The sequence below is a fragment of the Xenopus tropicalis genome, chromosome 1 (genome assembly GCF_000004195.4).
Source record: "Xenopus tropicalis strain Nigerian chromosome 1, UCB_Xtro_10.0, whole genome shotgun sequence".
Taxonomy (NCBI): Eukaryota; Metazoa; Chordata; class Amphibia; order Anura; family Pipidae; genus Xenopus; species Xenopus tropicalis.
Genome location: NC_030677.2, coordinates 145031940 through 145058334, shown reverse-complemented (window position 1 = coordinate 145058334; position 26395 = coordinate 145031940). Strand labels below are relative to the sequence as shown.

The 26395-nt window shown below is 39.5% G+C and overlaps 1 protein-coding gene across 3 annotated transcripts in view; it reads right to left on the bottom strand.

Annotated features, from left to right (window-relative positions):
* The window catches only part of dtx1 (deltex 1), a 31958-nt gene extending 7674 nt beyond the window's left edge, over nt 1-24284 (bottom strand). Inside the window, exons 1-5 of one of the 3 annotated variants that reach the window (XM_012969921.3) lie at nt 23346-24284; nt 22197-22702; nt 14619-15303; nt 2027-2088; nt 728-889 (exon numbers count right to left, since the gene is read on the bottom strand). In XM_012969921.3, coding sequence (XP_012825375.1) covers nt 728-889; nt 2027-2088; nt 14619-15303; nt 22197-22452 — 1165 coding nt within the window. In that variant the 5' untranslated portion in view covers nt 22453-22702; nt 23346-24284. Of the gene's footprint in view, nt 1-727; nt 890-2026; nt 2089-14618; nt 15310-22196; nt 22703-23345 lie in introns of all 3 variants that reach the window. The other 2 variants (XM_004910627.4, XM_002934268.5) reach the window with 2 other exon arrangements.
* Between the last annotated feature and the right edge of the window lie 2111 nt (nt 24285-26395).

Sequence of the window (26395 nt, the reverse complement as noted above, 5' to 3'; positions counted from 1 at the left end):
ACAGAATGTCAGAGATAGGAAACTGATCCTACCCTGACTCCTGCCTAGATTACATATAATACATATCTTCTATAAAACTTGGGTATTACTTTTTTATGTACTGACATGAAAAGCCTTAATTTACTCTGATGACAGTAAGTTGCAGACCTGAGAACTAGTGATCAGTGCCACCATAGAAGTGTGGTGCATAAAAGGCATCAGTCACATTCCTAACCAATAAAACAAATATTTCAGACAAAATTAATGTCACACCAAACAAAAGAAAATTAAATGAGCACCAATGATATTTGAAGTATCACAGGCATTAATAGCTGGGCTTAATCTAAAATAGACTACAATGTGCCTGCAAGGGTGGGCACTGGTTTCACAGTAATGTTCTATATTTTATTTTTTGCTGAAAAGTAATACTTCAAGCATGTTCTTCCCAAAGTCCCAAATCAGGGTTCTAAGTATTATTTTTTGCTGAAGAGTGATACTGCTTGTGTATCCTTGCAGATTTCTGCTACACTATATATCCAGCTATTCTCCTGACCACTACATTAATCACTTGGAATCCATACTAAGCAGCTTAATAGCTGAGCCTATGCTTCAGTGCAGAGCAACACTGCATCAGTTGCCTTTCTCAGGAGTATTCCTGTTTCTTGCTACTCATGTTTATATCTCAGCAATGCCCTGTACACCATTATCCCAGCCACCCTTTCCCGTATGATAAAACCCATTTCCATACTCTTTTTCAAGTGTTTCTTCTTAGTTTTCCGACAGATGCCACTAATGCCACTAACAGGTTTGATGTCCTCTTTGCTGACAGGAGGAGGGTGCAGAATAGGTTTGGGGGCTCTTGTCAGGCAGACAGGTAATCCAGCTGCACACATTAAAATACCAGTCATTCCTATGTAGAAAGAAGACAAAAGGTTAATACCAAAATACAAACAGCCAAGGAAAGCATGGACAGTGTAGGTTATATGTACAGACATATTCACAGCAAATAGTAACATACTTCCAACTGGCAATTAAATATAAACCTTCGGCAGTTTTGGGGCCTCCTTCACTGGGTTTAACATCATGGCGCAAGTGAAGTTAGCCAAATAATAATAAAAACTGCCCTCTGTGTTCCCTATTTAGACACAAATACAAAAATACTGGCACAACAGGGCTGTATCTGCATGGGCATTGTAACAGCATCATTCCAGGGGAGGCTGTAACCCACCCTCCAAAGGGCTTTAAGTTAATAATCCAGTGGTGTTTTACTTGTGATACTTCCTTACTTTCATGTATTTACAGTGATGAATGCTGAATATACCAGGGACATATTCTCCACTTCCAGTTCCGTAGGGTAAAGTAGCAACTTTAATTCTTATTATTTGTTGCATTTGATTTTTGTACAATGTACAAACCCCTATAAACTCCTAAAGCTTTATAGTTTCACTACTGATATTAAGTGATTTAATATGTAAATAATTGTATGGTGTCATCATTGTTACTTTTCAAATACTGCACTGCCTCACTAGTTGTTATGTCAGACAAAGGGACGAGCCCCAAATCATTACACATGGTTTGCACTGAATAAAATTGCAAGGTTTGTACCTCTGATACAGCCCTGTTGTGCCAGTATTTTTGCAATTTTGGGACTACTTTGGAGGCTGCCGATCCCTTAACTAATACTGAGCATGTGGAACATTATTGGACAGGCCAGGGTTTGCTAGTGAGAGTTATAGTTCCCTATTTACCCACCAAATGCAATAAAAGGCTCTAAGTTTGCCCAGTTGCAGTAATCCATAGCAACCAATGATGTCTGCTTTTAAACGGGTGACCAGTAAATTCTACCAGCTGATTGGTTGCTATGAGTAACTTTTCCTTATTAGTGTTATTAGTGTCCTATTAGCATTCTCCCTTTCTTGCCTCTTGGCTAATTGACAAAGAGAACAAATCAATAAAGTACAAGACTATGTACTTTCACATACAAATGAAAAACTTAATTTTTTTTTATATTATTTTTCCCAGATAAGTCAAGTTTTCTGGCACTTACCTGCCAATGCTGGGTGTACAGGACCCGAACCATTAAGGTTCTTCACAGGGAGAGCAGGAACGCTGTCGAAAAATAAATGGTTTGCAAAAAGTTTAGTTTTAAGCATACATAGTCAAGGCTTGTGTAGTAATTTAATTAACAGACCTTTCTTTTTATTTAATACTACATTAGTCAATATGATCTTGTCTTTAAATATATATACTTTTTAAAAATACAACAAAATAAATGGGCTACAAAACTTGCATTGCACTAAGCACATTAAAAACATTTTGCAACAGGATACTCCGATGCTATCACTTTATAGAAATCCTGTTATTCCTTCAAATCCATTTTGTACTCACCTCACCCGCAGTGTAATTTTCATTCTGTAGCTCAAATAATCACCATAAAAGTGTGATTCGTAGGTATGACAGGAGAGTGTCTGTAATGAAGAGTACTCTGCCTGATATATACCTCTGTGTAAGCCACTCACCCCCTTGCTGTGACATCATATAATGCGTAAAGGGAGCTTCCTAACAAAGACGCCACCTGCTCACCCCATTGATAAACAAGGATTATGCGAGATTAAGAGCTAAAGGATGTATCCCAGACACGTAAAGGATACATGCAACTATTAATATACACTCACGTACAGACAAATGATGGCAGCTACTTTCTGGGTCAGAAGTCAGGAAATTAGTCCCACCATATTGTCTTCTGACCGTATTAACTGGAAAGCCAAATGAACTCGCTAAATCTTTGCCCTAAGGTGTTTACACTGTATTGTATTGCCATCAACACAGTCAGACAAAATAACCTAGTTAGAAGTAACACCAGGATTCTCCTACTTGGTTTTTGTCTGGCTAAATGAAATGCTGCAGAGATACAGGCACATTATAATGACTCAGATCACAATGAACTGCTTATCATCATAGGCAATATAGAAATGGAGTCTGCTACCCTTATTGTGAGGCCCCTGGGAAATATCAGTACTGAACCACATCCTACCCTTGTGTCTTAGCGTGCAATGTGCTATGATTAAAAATAATCTCTTGCACACTGGGCTTATTTTATGTGCTATTTTCACTGAGATAAATATAGATACATAGACAGATGAGATAGACAGATGATGGATGGATGGATATATGATAGATACATAGATAGATTGATAGATAGATAGATAGATAGATAAATAGATGAAGATTGCTAGATATTGCACATTAAGCTTATTGCATGCACAATAGATAGATGATAGATAGATAGATAGATAGATAGATAGATAGATAGACAGACAGATAGATAGATGAAAGGTTGCTAGATTTTGCACATTAAGCTTATTGCATGCACAATAGATAGATAGATAGATAGATAGATGATAGATAGATAGATGATATATAAAGATATAGATAGATAGATAGATAGATAGATAGATAGATGATAGATAGATAGATAGATAGATAGATGAAAAAATGCTAGGTTCACTGAGATAGACAGATGATGGATAGATAGATAGATAGATAGATAGATAGATAGAAAAAAAAATAAACTATAGTCTAGATAGATAGATAAGAAAAAAATAAACTGCAGTCTTGCTAGTACTTAATGCCTCTTTGGAGAATATGTTTTTTTCTTGCTGCTATAATCCACTCACAGTAAGTATTAACAGGAAAATCCTGGAGAAACTAGGTTACATTTCTATTTAGGTTACTTTGAAGGTAGGGGTGAAATACAACTCAAACACACACTACTGTGCTCTACAATACAGCATTGAAGCCTTCTTCCAAATTGCCACGACACCTGACTATTGGTTTATCCCACTCAGTTTGTCTGTATTTCAGGACATCTTGCCCTTATCTGTACCAGTTTTTGCCAATTACTGGTAAACTACACAACATATCCCTGCACTGTAGTTAAAGCTGAGTACAAAACGCACACATCCATCAACCCAATGTATAATTTAGGTCAGAATGTGTGCATATTTATCAAAGGGTGAAAGGATTCTGCACAGAATTCTTCAAAATTGGATTAACCCCACTGCCCCCAATAATGAACATAAACTAATTAATGTATCTGTTCCTGGATTACTTTACCTACTTAATAGGTAAATATATGAATAATAAAACAAAAGCCAACATAAATGTCCAAATCTGGAGGTTAAAACATGGGGTACAGTTAAAGGGGACCTGTCACCCAGACATAAAAAGCTGTATAATAAAAACCCTTTTCAAACTAAGGCATAGAGGCAGGGCAGACAATTACTTTCACTTTCCATTCTGCACCCACTTTCCCCCTTACTCCTCACCATCTAATTCCGTAACCAGTGCATGTGCATCAGGTCCCCCACAAGATTTTGAGGTGATACAAAGCTTGCCTTAATAACAATGTCCACAAAATTGCGCCTGCCTGCTTGATGTGATTGAGAAATTGGTAAAGGGGATACAAAATTTAAACTATGAGGTTAGACTGTCGAGGTTGGGGTTGTTTTCTCTGAAAAAAGGCGCTTGCGAGGGGACATGATTACTCTGTACAAGTACAAACCAGATTCCAAAAAAGTTGGGACACTAAACAAATTGTGAATAAAAACTGAACGCAATGATGTGGAGGTGCCAACTTCTAATATTTTATTCAGAATAGAAAATAAATCACGGAACAAAAGTTTAAATTTACTTTTTCCAGCCTCTTATTGCTACTTGTCCCAACTTTTTTGGGATTTGTTGACACCATGAAATTCTGAATCAACATATTTTTCCCTTAAAATGGTACATTTTCTCAGTTTAAACTTTTGTTCCGTTATTTATGTTCTATTCTGAATAAAATATTAGAAGTTGGCACCTCCACATCATTGTGTTCAGTTTTTATTCACAATTTGTTTAGTGTCCCAACTTTTTTGGAATCCGGTTTGTACATTAGAGGGGATTATAGGCAGATAGGGGGTGTTCTTTTTATAAAAACGATCAGTGCACCAGAGGTCACCCCTTAGAGGAACAGAACTTTCACTTGAAGCCGCGTAAGCATTTTTTCCACGGTGAGGGCAGTGAGGTTGGGGAATGCCCTTCCTAGTGATGTTGTGATGACAGATTCTGTTAATACCTTTAAAGTATTAACAGAATGGGTTTTTTTATGTGAGTGTAAAGATAAATAGGTCAGTATGGGTCTGTATGTGAGTGGATAGATAGGTCAGTATGGGTCTGTATGTGAGTGGATAGATAGGTCAGTATGGGTCTGTATGTGAGTGTATAGATAGGTCAGTATGGGTCTGTATGTGAGTGGATAGATAGGTCAGTATGGGTCTGTATGTGAGTGTATAGATAGGTCAGTATGGGTCTGTATGTGAATAAGTTTATGTATGTGAGTGTATAGATAGGTCAGTATAGGTTTGTGTATGTGAGTGTATAGATAGGTCAGTATGGGTTTATGTATGTGAGTGTATAGATAGGTCAGTATGGGTCTGTATGTGAGTGTATAGATAGGTCAGTATGGGTCTGTATGTGAGTGTATAGATAGGTCAGTATGGGTCTGTATGTGAGTGGATAGATAGGTCAGTGTGGGTCTGTATGTGAGTGGATAGATAGGTCAGTATGGGTCTGTATGTGAGTGTATAGATAGGTCAGTGTGGGTCTGTATGTGAGTGGATAGATAGGTCAGTATGGGTCTGTATGTGAGTGTATAGATAGGTCAGTATGGGTCTGTATGTGAGTGGATAGATAGGTCAGTGTGGGTCTGTATGTGAGTGGATAGATAGGTCAGTATGGGTCTGTATGTGAGTGTATAGATAGGTCAGTGTGGGTCTGTATGTGAGTGGATAGATAGGTCAGTATGGGTCTGTATGTGAGTGTATAGATAGGTCAGTATGGGTCTGTATGTGAGTGTATAGATAGGTCAGTATGGGTCTGTATGTGAGTGTATAGATAGGTCAGTATGGGTCTGTATGTGAGTGTATAGATAGGTCAGTATGGGTCTGTATGTGAGTGTATAGATAGGTCAGTATGGGTCTGTATGTGAGTGTATAGATAGGTCAGTATGGGTCTGTATGTGAGTGGATAGATAGGTCAGTGTGGGTCTGTATGTGAGTGGATAGATAGGTCAGTATGGGTCTGTATGTGAGTGGATAGATAGGTCAGTATGGGTCTGTATGTGAGTGGATAGATAGGTCAGTATGGGTCTGTATGTGAGTGGATAGGTCAGTATGGGTCTGTATGTGAGTGGATAGGTCAGTATGGGTCTGTATGTGAGTGTATAGATAGGTCAGTATGGGTCTGTATGTGAGTGTATAGATAGGTCAGTATGGGTCTGTATGTGAGTGTATAGATAGGTCAGTATGGGTCTGTATGTGAGTGGATAGATAGGTCAGTGTGGGTCTGTATGTGAGTGGATAGATAGGTCAGTATGGGTCTGTATGTGAGTGGATAGATAGGTCAGTATGGGTCTGTATGTGAGTGTATAGATTGGCAGGGCCGGATTTAAAATTTGCCGCCCCAAGGCCGCCCCCAGGTTTCTGCCACCCTAGGCCCGGGCCTTTGTGGCCGCTCCACAAATCCGGGCCTGTAGATTGGTCAGTATGAGTCTGTATGTGAGTGTATAGATAGGTCAGTATGGGTCTGTATGTGAGTGTATAGATAGGTCAGTGTGGGTCTGTATGTGAGTGGATAGATAGGTCAGTATGGGTCTGTATGTGAGTGTATAGATAGGTCAGTATGGGTCTGTATGTGAGTGTATAGATAGGTCAGTATGGGTCTGTATGTGAGTGTATAGATAGGTCAGTATGGGTCTGTATGTGAGTGTATAGATAGGTCAGTATGGGTCTGTATGTGAGTGTATAGATAGGTCAGTAAGGGTCTGTATTTGAGTGGATAGATAGGTCAGTATGGGTCTGTATGTGAGTGTATAGATAGGTCAGTATGGGTCTGTATGTGAGTGTATAGATAGGTCAGTATGGGTCTGTATGTGAGTGGATAGATAGGTCAGTATGGGTCTGTATGTGAGTGTATAGATAGGTCAGTATGGGTCTGTATGTGAGTGTATAGATAGGTCAGTAAGGGTCTGTATTTGAGTGGATAGATAGGTCAGTATGGGTCTGTATGTGAGTGTATAGATAGGTCAGTATGGGTCTGTATGTGAGTGTATAGATAGGTCAGTATGGGTCTGTATGTGAGTGTATAGATAGGTCAGTATGGGTCTGTATGTGAGTGGATAGATAGGTCAGTATGGGTCTGTATGTGAGTGTATAGATAGGTCAGTATGGGTCTGTATGTGAGTGTATAGATAGGTCAGTATGGGTCTGTATGTGAGTGGATAGATAGGTCAGTATGGGTCTGTATGTGAATAAGTTTATGTATGTGAGTGTATAGATTGGTAAGTATAGGTTGTGCTGGGTTTACTCGAAGGGTTGAACTTGATGGACTTTGGTCTTTTTTCAACCCTATGTAACTATGTAAGATTCATATTATTTATATAGTGTAAGTGAAGTTTATTTTGCTTGACAAACAGAATTTGGAAAATAAGTTGGAATTATTCCTCACAGTGACAGGTCTTTAACCAAAATTAAATAAAAAACAAAATGCACTTTTAAGTAAATAAAACCCCAACATCACATTTTTATAGTTACTGGTCATTATATCACAATTCAAGAAGCAGAAAGAGAGAGCAGAAACACTGACTGAATACATTCTGTATATATTTTATACGTTATATAAAAAAGATGACCACAAGCTAGAGGGAAGGAAAATGATGTCCATGGGAACTTACAGTTACCTGTCCCCCCCATCTCTCTGCATAGAGTGGGGATAGTCAATGGGGCCTAAATTATGAAGGCACTGCAAACTGCATTGTTCACTTTTTTCTCATGTGCTATAGAATGTGGTATGCTCAACTTCTGGGGTAATATAATATTGGCAGCATTACAAAGTTTTCTCGAGGTCTAGCAAACGTAGTAATTAGATCTATGCTTTTTTACACAAAACCAATGAATATATGTGGTTATTGATTGTTAAAGGATAAGGAAAGGCTAGTAAAGAGTTAATCTCAAGCTGCAGACACACTTTCAGTTGTCTCAATAGTGCCCTTAAGTCTCCCCATATTTCTCCCGTACAGATGATCAGAAGCCTCATAGAAAAAAAAATGTTGAGCTCTGTAAAGAAAGTTCCCAGAATGCCTCGCTCCTGCACCAAGACCAAGGCCGGTGTACATGCTCAGTTTGTAAGACTATGAGGAGGCTTCCTGCTGATTGGCTCAGATCCTAAGGGGGGGGGGAGGGAGTTCTTAGCATTCTTAAGGGAAGGGGGAGCAGGAGAGGGGAGAGAGCTGCATGTCTCTGGCACAGGAAAACAAAGACACAACAAATCCTGTTTCTTTTTGATAGAGTTTCTGTGAGTGCTTATGGCTGTATTTACATAGAACTTTCTGATAAAGCTTACTTAGTTTTTACCTTTCCTTCTCCTTTAAAGGAACAGTAACACCAAAAAATGAAAGTGTATAAAAGTAATTAAAATATAATATGTTGCTGCCCTGCACTGGTAAAAGTTGTGTGTTTACTTCAGAAAGTCTAATATAATTTATATAAATAAGCTGCTATGTAGCCATGGAGGCAGCCATTCAAAGGAGAAAAGGCACAGGCACATAGCAGATAACAGATAAAACACTATTGTATTCTACAGAACTTATCCGTTATCTGCTATGTAACCTGTGCCTTTTCTCCTTTTTTCCAGCTTGAATGGCTGCCCCCGTGGCTACACAGCAGCTTATTATATAAATTATAGTAGTGTTACTGTAGCAAACACATCATTTTTACCAGTGCAGGGCAACAGTACATTATATTTTTATTACTTTAAAGCTCTTTCATTTTTTAGTGTTACTGTTCCTTTAAGGGTAACTATAACTGAAGAAAACTGCTTGCCTGCCTACATTACTAAATTAGAAAATATTATCTATCTATCTGTCTATCTGTCTATTTATCTATCTTTAGCTAGTTAAAGGAGAATGCAAGTCAAAATTTAAAAAGCATACTGCCCAATAGTCCTCCTATTGTTTAGTAAAAACGCCACACTTTTGGCTCACCTAATGAAATATTTACTCAGTCACACTTACTTCACATTTTCTAGAACAGGCAGCCATCTCTAAAAAGGTATTCTCCCTTCCTTTCCCTCCTTGCTTCATACTGCACATGTGTTTCATTCCCTCCCCCCTCCCCTCTGCCAGATCCACTTCTGATTGGCTGGTGGGCATGTGTAGCTCAGAACAGCAGACAGGATCAAGTTACACATATGCTCAGAGAATAGGAAGGCTGCCGCTGGCACCTACAGGAAGGGGAGAGAGATTTCAGTGATGTCACTGTAGTCTTCACACTGCTGTAGGCTGCCAGCACCATATCTCAGAGAAGCAAGCAGGGATCTGGGAATTTAGATATGCAGTAAGTACTTAAAGAGAATGCCTTTAGACTTACTTTTAATTTATATTAACCTTTCATTGTCCTTTAAGTGGAAGATTTTTATAATGAGATACACTAGGAGAACTATGCTTTTACACCTGCGTCCTTATATCATTTTGTTTGTCTCTATATTCATCAGTATAAATTGTTATAAGAATATGTAGGCCACAGACTGTTCTGAACAGAATAAATCATGTAGCAATGCTTAAGTAAGATCCTGGGGGGCTTTCTGGATGTTTTCCGTCAGTCAGCTAGAAAGGAAATACGTGTTACAGGAAATGGGATTCTGGGAAATGTAGTCTGTCCTCCCTTTAGATTGTATAATGGATCATGTTTTACCTAATAAGAGACACTTTAATTCAAAGCAGCTTTCCAATACGCATTAAGTAAGCATTTTTAGTGGTTACAAATGTATTTTTTAAATTGAATTGCCGCTGAAGATGTATCTTTGTCTTTCTATTTTATCCCTGGTAATTCTCACTTATGAATCACAGAACCAGCAAAGCAGACATGGGCAGAAAGCTACATTTACAAGTAACTTTAGAACCACTGTCATTTTTTATTGGATGCATATCGAAAACTTTCTTAAAATGTTATTCTCTTTCAGTGGGAACATTACTATTAAGTCTGTATCTGTTTTAATAAAACCATGCCTTTAAATAACTTTTTAACTACAGTTGACAATCTTACAGGCCTATAACTGTCATAAACCCTTTTTAAATATTTAGATTATAGCAGCTTTCCTCTAATTTAGTGGTACCAGAACAGATAGTCTGAGAAGTCATAGTGGATTTCTACATAATGTTTACTTAAAGGAACAGTAACACCAAAAAATGAAAGAGCTTTAAAGTAATAAAAATATAATGTACTGATGCCCTGCACTGGTAAAACTGGTGTGTTTGCTACAGTAACACTACTATAATTTATATAATAAGCTGCTGTGTAGCCACGGGGGCAGCCATTCAAGCTGGAAAAAAGGAGAAAAGGCACAGGTTATATAGCAGATAACAGATATGTTCTGTAGAATACAATAGTGTTTTATCTGTTATCTGCTATGTGCCTGTGCCTTTTCTCCTTTGAATGGCTGCCTCCATGGCTACATAGCAGCTTATTTATATAAATTATAGTAGACTTTCTGAAGTAAACACCCCAGCTGTACCAGTGCAGGGCAGCAGCAGTTACTTTTATACACTTTCATTTTTTTAGGTGTTACTGTTCCTTTAAGTCTGTTCTTTTAAAAATTCTAAAATGTTTCTACAGAGGAAAGAATAAAATGTTAATATATATTCCCTTTAAGTTCCAAAGTTGGACCTCTGACTTGTATGAGACACTAGTACTGTTTACTCACACACAAACCAAGGGGGCACATACATTCTAGCCAATCATCAGCCAATGAACAGACAGAGCTGTGAATTTCAGTCTCACATTTCTTCCTGTTAAGGGTACAACCTCCATTATTTCCTGCCAGGTGATCAGTGAGGGAGCACAAATGGTATTTTAGGGTTAAGACACACTGAGCTACTAGTAGCAGCTACTTTTTCATGGCTACTAAGGGCTCTGGCACACGGAGAGATTAGTCGCCCGCGGCAAAACTCCCTGTTCGCGGGCGACTAATCTCCCCGAGTTGCCTACCCCTGCCATCCCACCGGCGAACATGTAAGTCGCCGGCGGGATGGCAGACGCGGCGGCGCGATTTCGCGCAAATCGCCGAAAAAGACTCGCGAGTGACTAATCTCCCCGTGTGCCAGAGCCCTAAACCCCATAAAATACCCTGCCATAGACAATACTAAGAATTGCCTCTTCTAAAACACACATAGACACAGTTATCAGTAAATGGTCAGCATTGTCTATTTTAGTAGCCACAACAAGTAGCTGCTACTAGTAGCTCTGTGTGTCACCCTTAGGGCAGGGGTATGTGGGGAGATTAGTCGCCCAGCGACAAATCTTCATTGTCGCTGGCAACTTACATCCCTGCCTCCCCGCAATGCCATCCCACCAGCTAGAATGTAAATCGCTGGCAGCATGGCATACACGTCGCAGAGATGTCCAGCAGTCGCCCCGAGTGAAGCATCTGATTGGCTGCTATAAACAACATCACTGTGATGTTTTACTCCACTTTTTACACAGCATGATAAATATACCCCTTAGGTGTTAGCTGAGAGAGCTGCAGTTGAGCTCCTTCTAATTTGCAAACGACATAAGACTGAATGCATTTTGGGGCTGTTTCAAGTATTTTATGTGATTTTAAAATAAAAGGCTTTCTTATCCTATTAATATTTAATTTGATAGTCTTTAAATTTTTTTTTTTTTAAGTATTTAAAAAAAATAAAAAAAAAACTCTTTAAAGGAGAAGGAAAGGCTAAGTCACTTGGGGGTGCCAAAATGTTAGGCTGGCGCAGTTTTCTCCCAACAGGGGCACCAGCCCGGGGTAAAAAGTAAGTGATTAAAGTCACTTGGGGGTGCCTAACATTTTGGCACCCCCAAGTGACTTAGCCTTTTCTTCTCCTTTAAGGTGTGTGGCCTAACAAACTAGCATTTCCCATGAACATATTTTTTTCTTGTCCTTTAAGCCATCATATAAAGATGCTACAGCTCCACAAATGGGACTTCCATATGCTTAACATATATGAACAGCCAAGAGTGGAGACCTATGTTTTACACCCATTGTTTAAAGGGGTAGTTCACCTTTAATGCAAGGTATAATATAATATAGATAGTGTTATTCTGACACAATTTGGCTTTGGTCTTCATTTTTTATTTTTTGTTTTTTTTTAATTACTTAGCTTTTTGATCAACATCTCTCTATAGGCTCTCTATTTATGTGGATATTTCTATTTTAGTTTTACGTTCTTTCTGTGTCTGCTCTCACTCTCCTAAATCATACAGGCAGGCTAACTGGCATCTAATGAAATTTAAATAGTGTGTGTGAATGTGGCAGGGGCAGCCTATATATATATATATGTCAATCCAAATAGTGTCAGCACTCCAAGGCTCAATATCCTGCGGGGTGCACAGCCAAAATGTGAGTATGCAAAAAGTAATAATCATCCGTGGCCAGCACACCCTTCAATACTTTGTCAAAAATTTATTGAAAACATATTGTTTAAAACCGACGTTTCGGTCCTCATTAGGACCTTTCTCTCAAGGATCCCTGAGAAAGGTCCTAATGAGGACCGAAACGTCGGTTTTAAACAATATGTTTTCAATAAATTTTTGACAAAGTATTGAAGGGTGTGCCGGCCACGGATGATTATTACTTTATATATATATATATATATATACAATGTGTACAACAATATCCTCTGTGTATGTACCATCTATAGATTTCAATACTGTGCAGCCCTAAGAGGAGCGATCCATGATCAGCTGTTGCTATGAGCAGCACCTGAGCTCTATTTCCATGGCAACAAATAGCAAACCTTCAGCACTGCAGCATCCATCTCTAAGCTCGGTGTGTATATGCACTAATCCAACTGGCCCTTTATGTTTCTTTCACAATAAATCCGTTTCATGTTTACAGGTATAGAATTATTTATCCGCATGAACAGAAAAGGTAGTTTTCATTTGTATCAGCCAGATTAGTACAGCCGGTGTTAAAGGCAACTATGAAATGAAGGATTTTAATTCATTTGTTCGTTCTAAAAATATACACCATGTTCCTGAATTTGATAATAAACTCTAAAATTAGTATATAAGCTTAGCATTGCGAGTTCTAATATCTATTCTTTTGTCCCAATCAAAAGCTAATAGACAGTTATTTTTTTCTGTCTCTTCAATATCCACTTAACATGTTTCCAAAGCCTTCCTCTTAGTGTTTGTCCCTGGATTATAATATTTTTGGATATTAATCTAGAATGTGCATTGACTTGGTGTGACTTCTTCTGGTTAGGATCAAAACTGGTCATGATACTGGAAATGTAGTAATAGAAGAGATAAAATAGTGTCTGATACATAAAATGAAGACGATTATGGTGGCTTAAGAGACTATACTATGTCTGAACCAGTGGCAGTCCAACCCATGTACTACATGCACAGAGACCTTAACGGAATACTGTCATGGAAAAACATGTTTCACATGGAAAAACATATCACTTAACAAAGCTTCTCCCACAGAATCCTGCCTTGGAATCCATTTTTTTAAAAGCAACCAGATTTTTGTATATTTAATTCTGAAATTTCTCATGGGGCTAGCCATGTTCTTCATTTGCCAGGGTGCCACAACCATGTGACTTGTGCTCTGATAAACTTAAGGGCATTGTCACAAGGATCTACTTGCGACAATTTTCAGTATTGTCTATGGAAGGGCATTTTGTAGCCGTGACGAGTAGCTGGCTACAAGTAGCTCAGTGTGTCATAGCTCTAAGTCATTCTTTACTGCTGCATTGCAAGTACGAGTGATTATCACCCCCCCTCCCAGCAGCCGATCAGCAAATGGGAAGGTAGCAACATAGCAGCTTCCCGAAACCTGTATTGCTAAAAGTGGTCGATATCTGAATAACACTCATTACCAAAAAATCCAAGTCTGGCTCATGACTCCTTCAGTTACAGAAGGAGAAACAATAGATTATCTGAAAACTAAAAAAATACATTTGTTGCTTTAAGAATAAAATTTTAAATTGTAGGCTGAATTAATTGCTATGTAAACATCAATGTTTCTGGGGCTGTTGTCGCCTGAGGCAGCAGGCCCGATGCTGCCTCCCCCTTACCCACTCCACACTTACCTCTTCCACGTTGGAGTGGGTTCTGGGGGTGGGGGGCTTCACTAGTGCAGAGAGCGCTATTGTTTCCGTTTCTTTTTGCCGCCCCTTGTTACTAGACACTCGATGCCAACTGAGGCACCTTCACACCTCGCCTCATGGCTGGAGTGGCCCAGTGTAATTTAGAAATTAAAATTACACCATTAAAATCACGAAAGCTTGTTGTGTCAGTATTTGTATATATTTTTTTCATCTTTATTCATTATTTGCCAGCTTTATAATACTTGCAAATATTTTAGTTTTTGGGTTTGGTGAATATTAAAATGTGAAGAAAAGTAACCCTTGATTCGTTTAAACTTTTATTTCTATTTATGTTCTCTAGTGTCTAGTTTACATGGACAGCTTGCTGTAAAACACATCAAATCTTGTTTCTTTTTTCATTCTATATTTTTGCAACATGGAATATAAAGTCTGTGCCCATGACATCACTTACCCTGGTGGAATAGATGCTCTGCTGCTGCTCCCACTAGTTCTCTGTTCTCCTGGCCTGTTAAGGTTGTTTTGTCCTGGATATGGCGCTGCACCTGGCACACTCTGACTGCGGGAGAATCCAGAGCCATTTCTGATACCTCCTGTAGATCGCACTCCTTCTCCTGTTCTTCCCCAGCCTGCTGCTCCTCCACTGTAGGTATTGCTTTGTCTCAAACCAGGCGGATGTATGGAGGGAGGGGGTGGAGGAGGCAAGGCAGGTGGAGGACCAGGTGGAACTTTGATCCTCTGAGATGCCAATATGGCATTGGAGGCTGCTCTAGTGCTGTTAACAAGGAGGCACTGAGGACATGAGCAGGGCAATCCTGAGCCAGATCCCACAGGCCAAGATTGGGACTTTGGTATGGAACCCATGGTGAGTGGATATGCCAGGTCCATACGTCTCCTTAGCCTGCGCTTACGGTGGGTCTGGCGGTTGACTTGGCACATGCTATGGAAATGAACCAAATAACAGAAACCAAGGGTTGTGAGGTCCAGGTAAGGATGCTGTTTCTCGTAGGCATTCTGGATGGCAATACAGATCTCTGTATCATAAGGGGTCCAGGAACCCGCGTCATTTTCCCACTCCCAAACTATGCCCTTCCCTGGGGCAGAGGATGGCTCAAAAAAATTGCGCCTCACTGGCCGAACTGTTCCTTAACAAGAAAAAGAAAGAGAAGGTATAATACAGTATTATTTAAATTATACAAGACAAACAAATATAGATTACTAGTAGAACAAGCTACTGAGTTAATTATACAAATCTATCAGTTATAATACAGTTGGCAAAACAAATTATACTCAACTACCATCTGAAACTTTAAAGTGTAAAAACTCATATCTAACCAAATTATCCCCATTAAACTAAAATGTATATTAAGCCTGAAAGGCAGCTATAGCCACAAGCAGCACATCCCTTTATACTAAGCAGTAAATGGTTGTGGTGTCTTCACAAACAGTAACTACATTTATACAGTCCTCTAACTAACAACACATACCAGTCATAATATGTCAGGTTCTTTCTGAAATGAATATAATTTGTCTTTGCCTATGATATAGTTGTCTGCTTTAGAACTACCTGACTTATGCGTTGACCTTCATTTATAAATCGCAATGCCATACAGTCCCAAGGTCAGCGGAATACATTTAATTTTATTTACAGTATATGGTATATATTTTATATATATATTACTATATTTAAAATAATGGTCCCCCTATTTTGAAATATTAGGGTAGCTATACCCTTAAATAATGATTTGCTTTGTTTGTATGTTTCCTTGAGCAAGCTAGGATAAACTAAAAGTAATGCTATGGTATTTTATCACCATGCAGTCTATAAAACTGTAACTATAGGTGGATTTTAGTGGATTCTCTATAAAACCCAGTTGGACAGCCCTTTTGGAGACTGGACATGTTATCAGAGAATTCTTCTACATTGTCTTTCAAAAGAGCAGTGCAAAAGGCACTGTCATTAAAAATGCCCACTAGCTCAAAAAAATAGAAACCATCTATTGTAGCATACAAAATACTTACTTTGATAGTAAAACATTACCACTGCTAGGGCCCTATTTATGGCTTTCTCAACCTGTGTAGTGGGAAGGGAAATAATCCTCAACATGACAGGCTGGGGTAATTTAAAAAGTATATATACATATTTCATTATAGGCCTACTAACAATAATTATATCATTATACAAGTAAAAAGCAAAGAGAAAAAGGGGAGCAAAGGGGGGCATAGTCTTTTGACAAAGATGCACATTTTCGCACAGACATGAAGTGGGAAAAAATAATCTGATGAGTTATGGGTGTAAAAACAATCGGATAAATCATTTATACAAGTGAATTATTTTAGAGATTAAGATCATAAAAATGTACTATTATAGTGGTTTGTTTTAGTAGTGGGGTTGCTTATGCTTTTCTGTAATTGGACATTAGCTCTGTAGCATTATTTCTCTTCGAAGCAGCCAGCAGTGACATTGTTGATCTTTGGGCACCTTTATATAGCAAAGAGGCACTATATTTAATGTAATATAAAGCACTGCTTCTCTCTTCCCCCAACACTCCCTCCCTTTTATTTTCCTCTGTGTCTGCAGGTCTGCGGCCACAACAACAAGCAGATAATTAATAATCCTGTTAGGAGCTGTGTGTGTTGTGTATGAGATGGATCTGTCCCCAAGGGCCAGCCAGTTTAAACAGTCCCTGGGTGGAGGAGTCTCCATAAACAGGCCTCTGTGCTACACTGCAGGATGCTGGAACCTCTGTATTACAGTGTTGCACTGCATCTTATGCAGGCATTCCCCAGATGTCTTAATGCAGTACAGCCTCCACTGTCTTCTTAATCCTTCAGCAAAATAAACTGAGCAAATAAACTAGGGCTGCACTGAATCCAGAATTCGGTTTGGGATTCATTTTGGAATTCTGCCTTTTTCATCAGAATTCGGCTGAATTCATGTGCCTGGCCGAACAGAATCCTTACAATCACGTGACTTTTTCAGATAAACATGGAAGTTTTCATTTCTAACTGCACGCAGAGCGCACTGTTCTCCTGAACCCTTTTGTAGCCTAATCTGCACATGCAAATTAGAATTTGGATTTGGTATTCTGCCGAATCTTCAAATCTTTCGCAAAGGATTCAAGGTTTGCCTGAATCCAAAAATTGTGGATTTAGTGCATCCGTTAAATTAAGCCAGATATTTACTACTGCTGCACATCAAGGACTGCAATCAAAGGGGATGTGTAACACTCTAAAAGTAAAAAAACACTGCAATACTGTATATATATATATATCAGTCCTGATGGTGTCTGCACTCCAAGGCTTTAGTATTCTGTGGGGTGCACAGCCAAAATCTGAGTATTTAGCATGAAATAATCCATGGCTGGCACACCCTTAAAATTCAAAAAAAAATTTTTTATTGAAAACTCATTGTTTAAAAACCAACGTTTCGGTCCTCATTATCCTTGATAAAGGTCCTAATGAGGACCGAAACATTGGTTTTTAAACAATGAGTTTTCAATAAAAAAATTGTATATTTTTTTGAATTTTAAGGGTGTGCCGGCCATGGATTATTTCATGCTATATATATATATATATATATATATATGTATACTAATAAACAGTATTTTTTTTAAATAATATTCTATAAAACAATTAACTAAAACATACTGGGCATTATAAGGTTCCAGATAGTTCCATTGACCATTAATATGAAAGGAAAGAATACATAAATAATAATAAAAAGAACAGTTCCAAGTATTAATTTTAAAACCCTCAAAAGAAAAACCTTCCTACACACTACTATCACAGAGCTATATCCTTATGGTATGTGCCAGCCTGTGATCTGCAGAGAAAGCAGTGTAACACAGCTTGTGATAAAAAAAAAATTGCCTGACATTCAGCATCAATCTGTATCGTTCCTCAGCAGCCTATGGAATCATGTGATACTTACAGAACGACACAGACCACATTGAGTAGACTTACAACAGTCCAGGGATACATAAAGCTCTGTTCCTGGGAATAAAAATCTAGAATTCTGAAAGTTGTAGTGCAACATCATCTTAAAACAGAAGGTTGTACATATCTGTTTCATTGTGGTCACAGCTTTAGGGTTTAGGACTGGGCATTTTTATAACCTTTAAATGCAGGGAAAATGCTTTTGAATATAAGGACTGTAGTTGAAATAGTGACCTTAAAATAAACCAGGCTGAAGGTTTGTGGCTGCATTAGATAGCATTATTTATTGTGTTTTAGTGTTCCTGCCACAGGTAACATTGTTCTCACATATAGGTCACCATTATAAGTATCTTGCTGCTCTTTACCTGCCTTCTGCTTTGCCACCAAATGCAGCAAACTGGGTGTATGATGAATCGCCAAGTAGGTCTGCAACCCGCTGGTACAAGCAGTGCAATGTGAGTATTAGACAGGTAACAGGTAGATAAACATGGGTGTAGGTAGAGTTGTATAGGTTATATAAGGTGTGGATTGTGCCTGGTAAAACATTCTGCTTTACTTCTCTCAAAGTTGTGTTTTCTCTATTTGCTAGCCAGCCTTTCATGTGCCTTGCATGATATTGCATCCATGTTGATGATATTTTAGGGCAGTTGGAAGGGATTCACGTTACAGGTAAAGCTGTGGCAGGTCAGGAAAGTGGGCCCGAGCTGGTAAAAATGCAAGTGGTGAGTCAGTTGGTCCAAGACTGATGCAGGTCTATCCAATGAGACACACACACAGAAAGGGAAGCCCGATACAGCAATTGCTGTAAAAGGGCTCATGACTGGGCGGGACAGGGGTTAATAGTTGGGGCTTAGTATTTAGCATTTAGGGGGTGGAGCATATGGGGATTTGAAGCAGGCGCAGTTAAGGAGGGCATCCATTTTGGAAGAGAAAACGGAGTCCCACCCGCCCTTCCATTGGTACCCTTTGTGTTAGTTGTCACAAATGTGGCCTGGGTAATGGGATACAAGTTAAGTTGATCCAAGAAGGTGAGTATGTTTGGGATATGGCGAAGCAAGTAGTTAAGGGAGGATGGCCCGTTGTCACAGCCGGGCAGCAGGTCCCTGGCAATGGAGATAGATTTTGTTGGCAGTGCCGAGTTTAGCAAGTCCCACTTGTTCAATGGCACATGGTTATGGATGTTTCCTCTCTAAGAGCGATGGGTCTCTGGGAGGTGTTACGTTATATTGATACCTTGGTTGAAGCATGCAACCCTGCGTACCCACCATGCTGGAAGGCACGAGAGGCTGGTGGCCGGTAGGTTGTCATGCATTTAGTTTGGTTTGCCAGGGACTTCAGTGCTCGAAGGATTACTGTTTAGTATTTGTTAATATACTTGTTAATACTGTTATTATTTACTTGTTATTTCTATTCATGATTATGTATTTTATTGCTTATGTTATGTAATAAAGCTGTGGCCAATATATTTTCCAATCGAAGGACAAGTTGTAAGTGGTGATTATTTCTAGGCCAGTAGCTTGGGGCAAAAGGAGGGCAAGTATTTGGCCCTGCCCAAGTCATGCCTGTATTTAAATACCATTATTATATATAAAGTAATGTTGTCTGCCATCACACTTCTCTGCCAGACTGAAATCTGAATAATGCCTCTAGTTTACTATGTCAGACAAAGCCGTCCGACAGAAGAGATTATGATCTAATTTTGGTACCTGAGGCATAAGGGGATAAAGAGATTTCCTTATAGTAACAGAGATTCCACTTTAACCCACTTTAACCCAGTTCAAAATCCAAAATAAGAAGTTTAGAAGACACAACAATTATGTTCAATAATGGCAAAGATTTTAAAGAAAGCCAAAAATGTTCAACAATGGCCTTTTTTTGTATCTTAGGGAAAATAGTGACAAAATCCAGCATTGTACCATAAATCCAGCCATGCAATTAAAGAAGCAGCCTTTGATGTAGAATCTCATGCTAGAGACCCTGGTTCAATTCCTTCTGAAAACTGCTTTTTACCCTGGACAAGTCACTTTTGGTGTCCCAGCATGCTTAGTGCACCTATAATGACTGCCTGACTTGCTGTAAAGCACTTTGAGTCCCACAGGAGAAGTGCACTATATAAATTATTCCCTTATCCCTTCAAAGGAATACGGTCATGGGAAAACATGTTTTTTCAAAACGCATCAGTTTAATAGAGCTTCTCCAGCAGAATCCTTAGTTGAAACCTGTTTTTCAAAAATACAAACAGATTTTCTTATATTTAATTTTGAAATCTCACGTTGGGCTAGCCATATTCTTTATTTCCAAGGGTGCCACAGCCATGTGGCCATGTGACTGATTAACTTCAGTCTCACTTTACTGCTGAGCTACAAGTTGGAGTGATATCACCCCCCTCCCTTACCCCCCAGCAGCCGATCAGCAGAGCAATGGAAAGGTAACAATATAGCAGCTCCCAGTTGATATCACAATAGCACTCAATAGTAAGAAATCCAAGTCCGGCTTTTGACTCCTCCAGTTACATGGGAGAAGAAACAATAGCTATCTGAAAGCAGTTTTAATGTGTAGCACTGGCTCTTTCTAAAAGCTCGGAATCAGGCAAAATGCACTGAGATGGCTGCCTACACACCAATATTACAACTACAAAAATACATTTGTTGGTTCAAGAATAAAATTGTAAATGGTAGAGTGCATTATATGCCATGTAAACTGTGTAATTTAGAAATGAAAAGTATATCATAAAAATCATGACAGAATCCCTTTAAGAAAGTATCCGTCTGTATTGTACAGTGGATCTTCACTGTACATTCCCCCCAATGTGTGACAAATTCTTGTCCACTTCAGAAATGATAGAGATTTTTTTTTGCAGATTTCCAGCAGAAAGCATCTTGTTCTCTCTTGAATTCACTAGGAGGAGTCACTTTCAGTGCACAGAAAGCTCCATATGCACTGCAACCCAAGCAGCACACTCCTAGAAGACATCTTGCTGGGCATATTGGAAATAAGCTGTAGAGAGCTATAAAAATGGTCAGTTTTGACTTTCTGTTGCCATGTCTTTATGGTACAAGCCGCCATCAAATGTTATAATGCCATAACATGAAGTGTTTAAAGCCAGTACATTGTATACAAATAGTAACACTACTAGATGTTACTGGGCCCCAGGGCAAATTCAATTTAGGGCCTCAAAATGATGTTAAGTTGCCTTTTTCTATTATGATATATTGAACTTGCTCATTAATTAGGCCCTCTACACTCCTGCCCCTCCCCCTGCAACCATGGGGTCTGCTCCCTTTGTAATTGTGCCCTGTATGCAAACACAAAGCATTGTCTGATAGCAAATATACCTTGTATTTATTTGTATTTATAATCATACTTTGTATTTATCTATTATTGTAGTAACCCTGTTTGTTGTATTAATGTATTGTTCTACTGTACAGCGCTGTGTACATAAGTAGCGCTATATAAATGAAGATATACATACATACATACTGTACATACTTTGTCTCTGCCACAACTTAAAAAGGCACATCTACTTTTAGATGAAAAGTTTTGCCTTTTGTATGAGCAAACTTTCCAATAACCTTAACACCCTGTTTATATTTATTCATAGGAGAAATAACAGCAGTGTTTGATCTAACAAGGAACTGTAACCTCATCCAAAACTCCAATGAAACAGTGCTGGCCTGGGGGAATGCTTGCTTTGATTTACAAAGGAATGGCTGTCAGACTTTAAAGTACCACTGATTTACTCTGGAAGAAAAGACAAAAAATGGCATTGGCATACTGACAGATTGTCAGTATGATGTCCACCTTGGAAAAAAAAGGAAACATCAGGATAAAACATATTGCCTAGTATAACCAAGAAGCCATTATATCATGTACAGTAACTTTGAGGGCGCTGCTTCACTGCAGTCTATTGATACAATTCCATGACAGACTAATAAGACTCCCACTGCAGAAAAATCTAGGAAAGTAATATATGTACAAATAGGATATATGTTACTATTAACTTCATGGAAATGCCATCAAAGAGGACAGTGCTTTAAAGCTGTCATACCCTGATACCCTGTTTATTATAGCAGTGTTGTATGTAGCCCATTACCTGTGTCCTGACGATATTGGTGCATAGTTTGCAGGTCGATAACATAGGGTGTGAGCTGGGCATCTACTTGCCCTAAGGCCACCCGTCCCCGGCCATCCTCTCGAAGGGCATTCTCGATGTGGTGACACACAGTAGCAGTGTAGGGTCTCCAGCGTCCATGTTCATTCAGCCACTCCCAGACTACAACACGAGGAGGGCCCCCCTGGCTACCAAAGTTATGCCCGTTGACTGGCAAAAGGACACCTGGCCGTGACATATCAAGAGTGAGAGTGATATGTAATCACAAGGGCCTTTGGTCCCAGCGACACTGATACAGTGTTAGAAATCTAGGTAGGGTTAAAAGGGTACAGGCCATTAAGAAAGTTTTGATGAACCACCTTATTCAGAATGGGGTCTCTCTATATTAATCCAGTCATCAAAATATTTCAATTTTTAAAAAAAGCAGATTCAGTCTTGATGATATTTGAGTTTTACCCAAGGATGGATTTATAAGTGGGACGAGGATCCTGGAAAAAAAAAATGAAATATATATATATTATATGATTGCTATCATGATATTTATTTATATAGTTCCAGCAAGGCCTTACAATAATTTAACCAGCAAGGGTTACAGAACAAAAATAGCATAGGAGGGCCCTGCTGGCAAGAGCTTACAATCTAAAGGGGGTGGATATATATATATATATACATGCACAAGGTCCTTAATATTGTGCTAATTCTTTTATTCTGAAGAAAAGACGGTGGGATAATAGCACTGTTTTAATAATTGCTGTCTAATGGTGCTGCCATGTATATAATCAAATCCCAACAAATTGTTCTTACAATAGCTTTTTTTCACAGCCGGAGGAGAAAACAAAATTATATTGCAATGCCCACACCCCATGCAATGTGTAAATAATGTTCAGAATCATATAAGCTGCCCTCCTACAACTACATAAATAAAGATCCCACCCACAGAGCTGGAGTTATTAAAAAGATTGATAGAGCTGATGGCGTTCTGCAGGCCATTCATGCAATGGGAACACTGTCCTACATGTGCCTGTGTGTTTGCCATTAATGCACACATATGTAATATGTTTGTATTTGTATCAAATGCACACATGCACACAAATAGTGTTTAGATTACTACACATGCAGCGTTATACTCACAAGTCAGTTTCCAGGAATAATAGCGGTGGAACAGGAAGCGATTCTATTTTTTTTGCACCCCCCCCCCCCTCGTTCCTTGCTCTAGAGAAACGGGAGATGTATCCCTGCAAGCCTGGAGCTTGATTTCCCAAATTAATTAGTGCTGCTCAGAAGCCCCAGTGGCTATATGATCCAGTGCCCCCCCCCCCCCACCACTGCGCTAGTAGATCCTGGATAGATGGGAGTTACAGATGCTTAGGTCGCGCTATCTTCAGGTGGAAAGGGGGGATCCAGAGGCAAGTGAGCTGCTGTGTGTCTCCCAGTGCGTGGGAGATAGATGTCACCGTTGGGTTGTGCAAATGCAACTACCTTGGAGATTACTCAAATACTGCAAATACAACAACTGAATGCAAATATGTTGGTTTTCTGTAGATGGCAAATAGGGTTACAGGCATTATCTGGCGCAGGCTGCAGAAATCAAGTGATGACCCTGATTTGTGAGTGCAGAAATCAAACAAAAGAACGATGTGGATATTATTTCTGTCACCTCCTGCCTTCTCTCTGGGTGATTATGTGGCACACAGCATGCTACAGTTCCTTGCTTCAGCCCCTGTCAGCCTCTACTAGCTGCACCGTCTCCCTCCTCGTCTTGCAGTCACTATGTGGCTCCTCATGGTCTCTGTGAGAGCTGTTTGTGACAGTTCTTCTGTGTCCCTGTTTGTGTGTCAGGCTCCATCTCTCTTACACACAATTTTTCTCTGCATTCCTCTTCCAGTCTATCTGATTCTCTGGGTCTCTCAGCAGCACTGCAGCCTCTGCATCTACTCAAGGGACTTAGAAATAAATGAGAATAACTGAAAAGGAGAGAGGAGGAAGAGAGAAATAGAGAGCAAAGGCACTTAGCTGTGAGCGAGAGTAAGGGGCAGGAGCTGCCAGTGCTGGAGGAGGGGAGGACAGGCATGATTGGGGGTGGAGGGGCCAGGAGAGTGGCCCTACCCACCCCCAGTTATTAGCCCAGAACAATGGAAGGAGGTTTTTTGCTAGCCAAGGGGTTGAGGAGTAGAATTGGGGTCTAAAATATTGCTTCGCTGTCTGACAAATCTCTCTTTAGTATTTGAGGTGCTGCTGAACAATGGAAGCAGAGCAATCCAGGAGTTAGCTCCAAAGAGACAGCCTTTAACAAAAATGTATGCCCCATGAAAGGTGCAGGGTAGGAAGATATTGAGCTCTCTGTGGAGAGGTCCTGGTGGTCATTAAGATAACTAGGGCAGAAGTCCAGCCATGGCAATCTTTCTCCCCTGCTTGTCCTACAGTCCACAGATCCCAGATTTCTCCACTTTACCAGCAAGTGTGCAGAGGGTCCCCAAACATCATGCTCCATGCCATGGTTCCCGCTCTTCTCCCCCCCCCCCATCTATGACAGATCCTGCTCCTAGATCCCCAAACCAACCAACATTGGATCAGTAGGCATTTAAAGTCATGGATGAAGGCATGAAGTGACATCAGGGACTAGCCTCAACATCACTGTCTGGAATTCCCTGATCTATAGCTAAACCTAATTCACTTTAACACTAATTCCTTAAATGCAACCATGAAGCACCTGTAACCTTTTGCTCTTCTATGGCAGGTCTCATAGTACCTATGAAACTATGGACTGACCAGCTAGAGCAGTGATCCCCAACTTGTGGCTTGTGAGCAACATATTGCTCACCAATGCCTTAGATGTTGCTCCCAGTTGTTTCAAAGCAGGTGTTTATTGAATTCCTAGCTTAAGCAAGCTTTAGTTGCAAAATAAAGCCATGTGTACTGCCAAACAGAGTCTCCTGAAAGGCTGCCAGGCTACACAGGGGCTACCAATAGCCAATCACAGCCCATATTTGGCACCCCCAGGAACATTTTGCCTGCTTGTGTTGCTTTCCAACTTTTTTTTGACATTTGAATGTGGATCATAGGTAAAAAAAAAAAAGGTTGGAGACCCCTGAGCCAATATTTTGGCACCCCACTATTATTTCACCTTTCCTCCTCCTTTAAGATAAGCCCCTGGCCCACCCCTGATCTGCCCAATGTTTTTCCCCCACAACCCTCTGCATAACTCGTCCTCTATTGGCTCATGTGCCCCTTTTACATCACTAAACCATCACTATACCAACTATACCTGGGGGCAATAAATATACTTCTTTGCCCTTGCCCTTTAGCAGTGCAGCATTAATGTTACACAATAGGACAACTTTTGCAAGACCACTCTGAAAGTCAGATACACAACCTATTGTAATAAGTGACTTGTGGATGGACATAGGAGGTGCCCATTAAGGGGAATTCACAACTTACAGAAAAGTCCAGTTGGTTATATGTAAAGGGTACTGGCACACAAGGGGACCTGTGTTAAATATGCACTACTGTGGATAACAAATCTCCCGAAAAAAGCCTACCCTTTGCATTTTCCCATGATTAAGCAAGATCACTGCGAGTAATGTATTACCTGCAGTGATCTGAAGGTTAGGCAAGGGGAAGGCATTTTCAGGATATCTGTCGCTTGTTGGTGACAAATCTACTCATGTACCAGTACTCTAAACCTCCAGAGCAACCAGGACAATATTTTGGTGTAAAATGCAGAAAAACCTGGTGTAAAATCCAAGAAAAAATAAGAGAATGTAAAATTGAGGTTTAACTAAAGTATATTGTTATTATTTAGCATTCATTTCTATATATCCAGTAGGCTACTGCGCATATTTACAAGCTGACAAGCAGAGAGTGATGTTGCAAGCTTCCTTACCACTTGGTGCTGGGTCCTCTATCACTGCAGACATGAACAATGTCCTCTGCACTTGTATTCATATATTAATGCCTGAATCACGTCACAGTGCCCTGCAGTCTAATGCACACACAAAAACAACAGGGATGTGAGGTCTATATATAACTTTGATATAAAGACACTTCATACAAATATAAAGATTAAGGGGAGATTTACTAATTCTACTAATTCAGATTTTTGTGGTTTATAGTTTTTAGAAACCAAGAATAAACTAATTTCCATGAATGGCATTTATCAACAGATCCGAACTGAAAAAAGT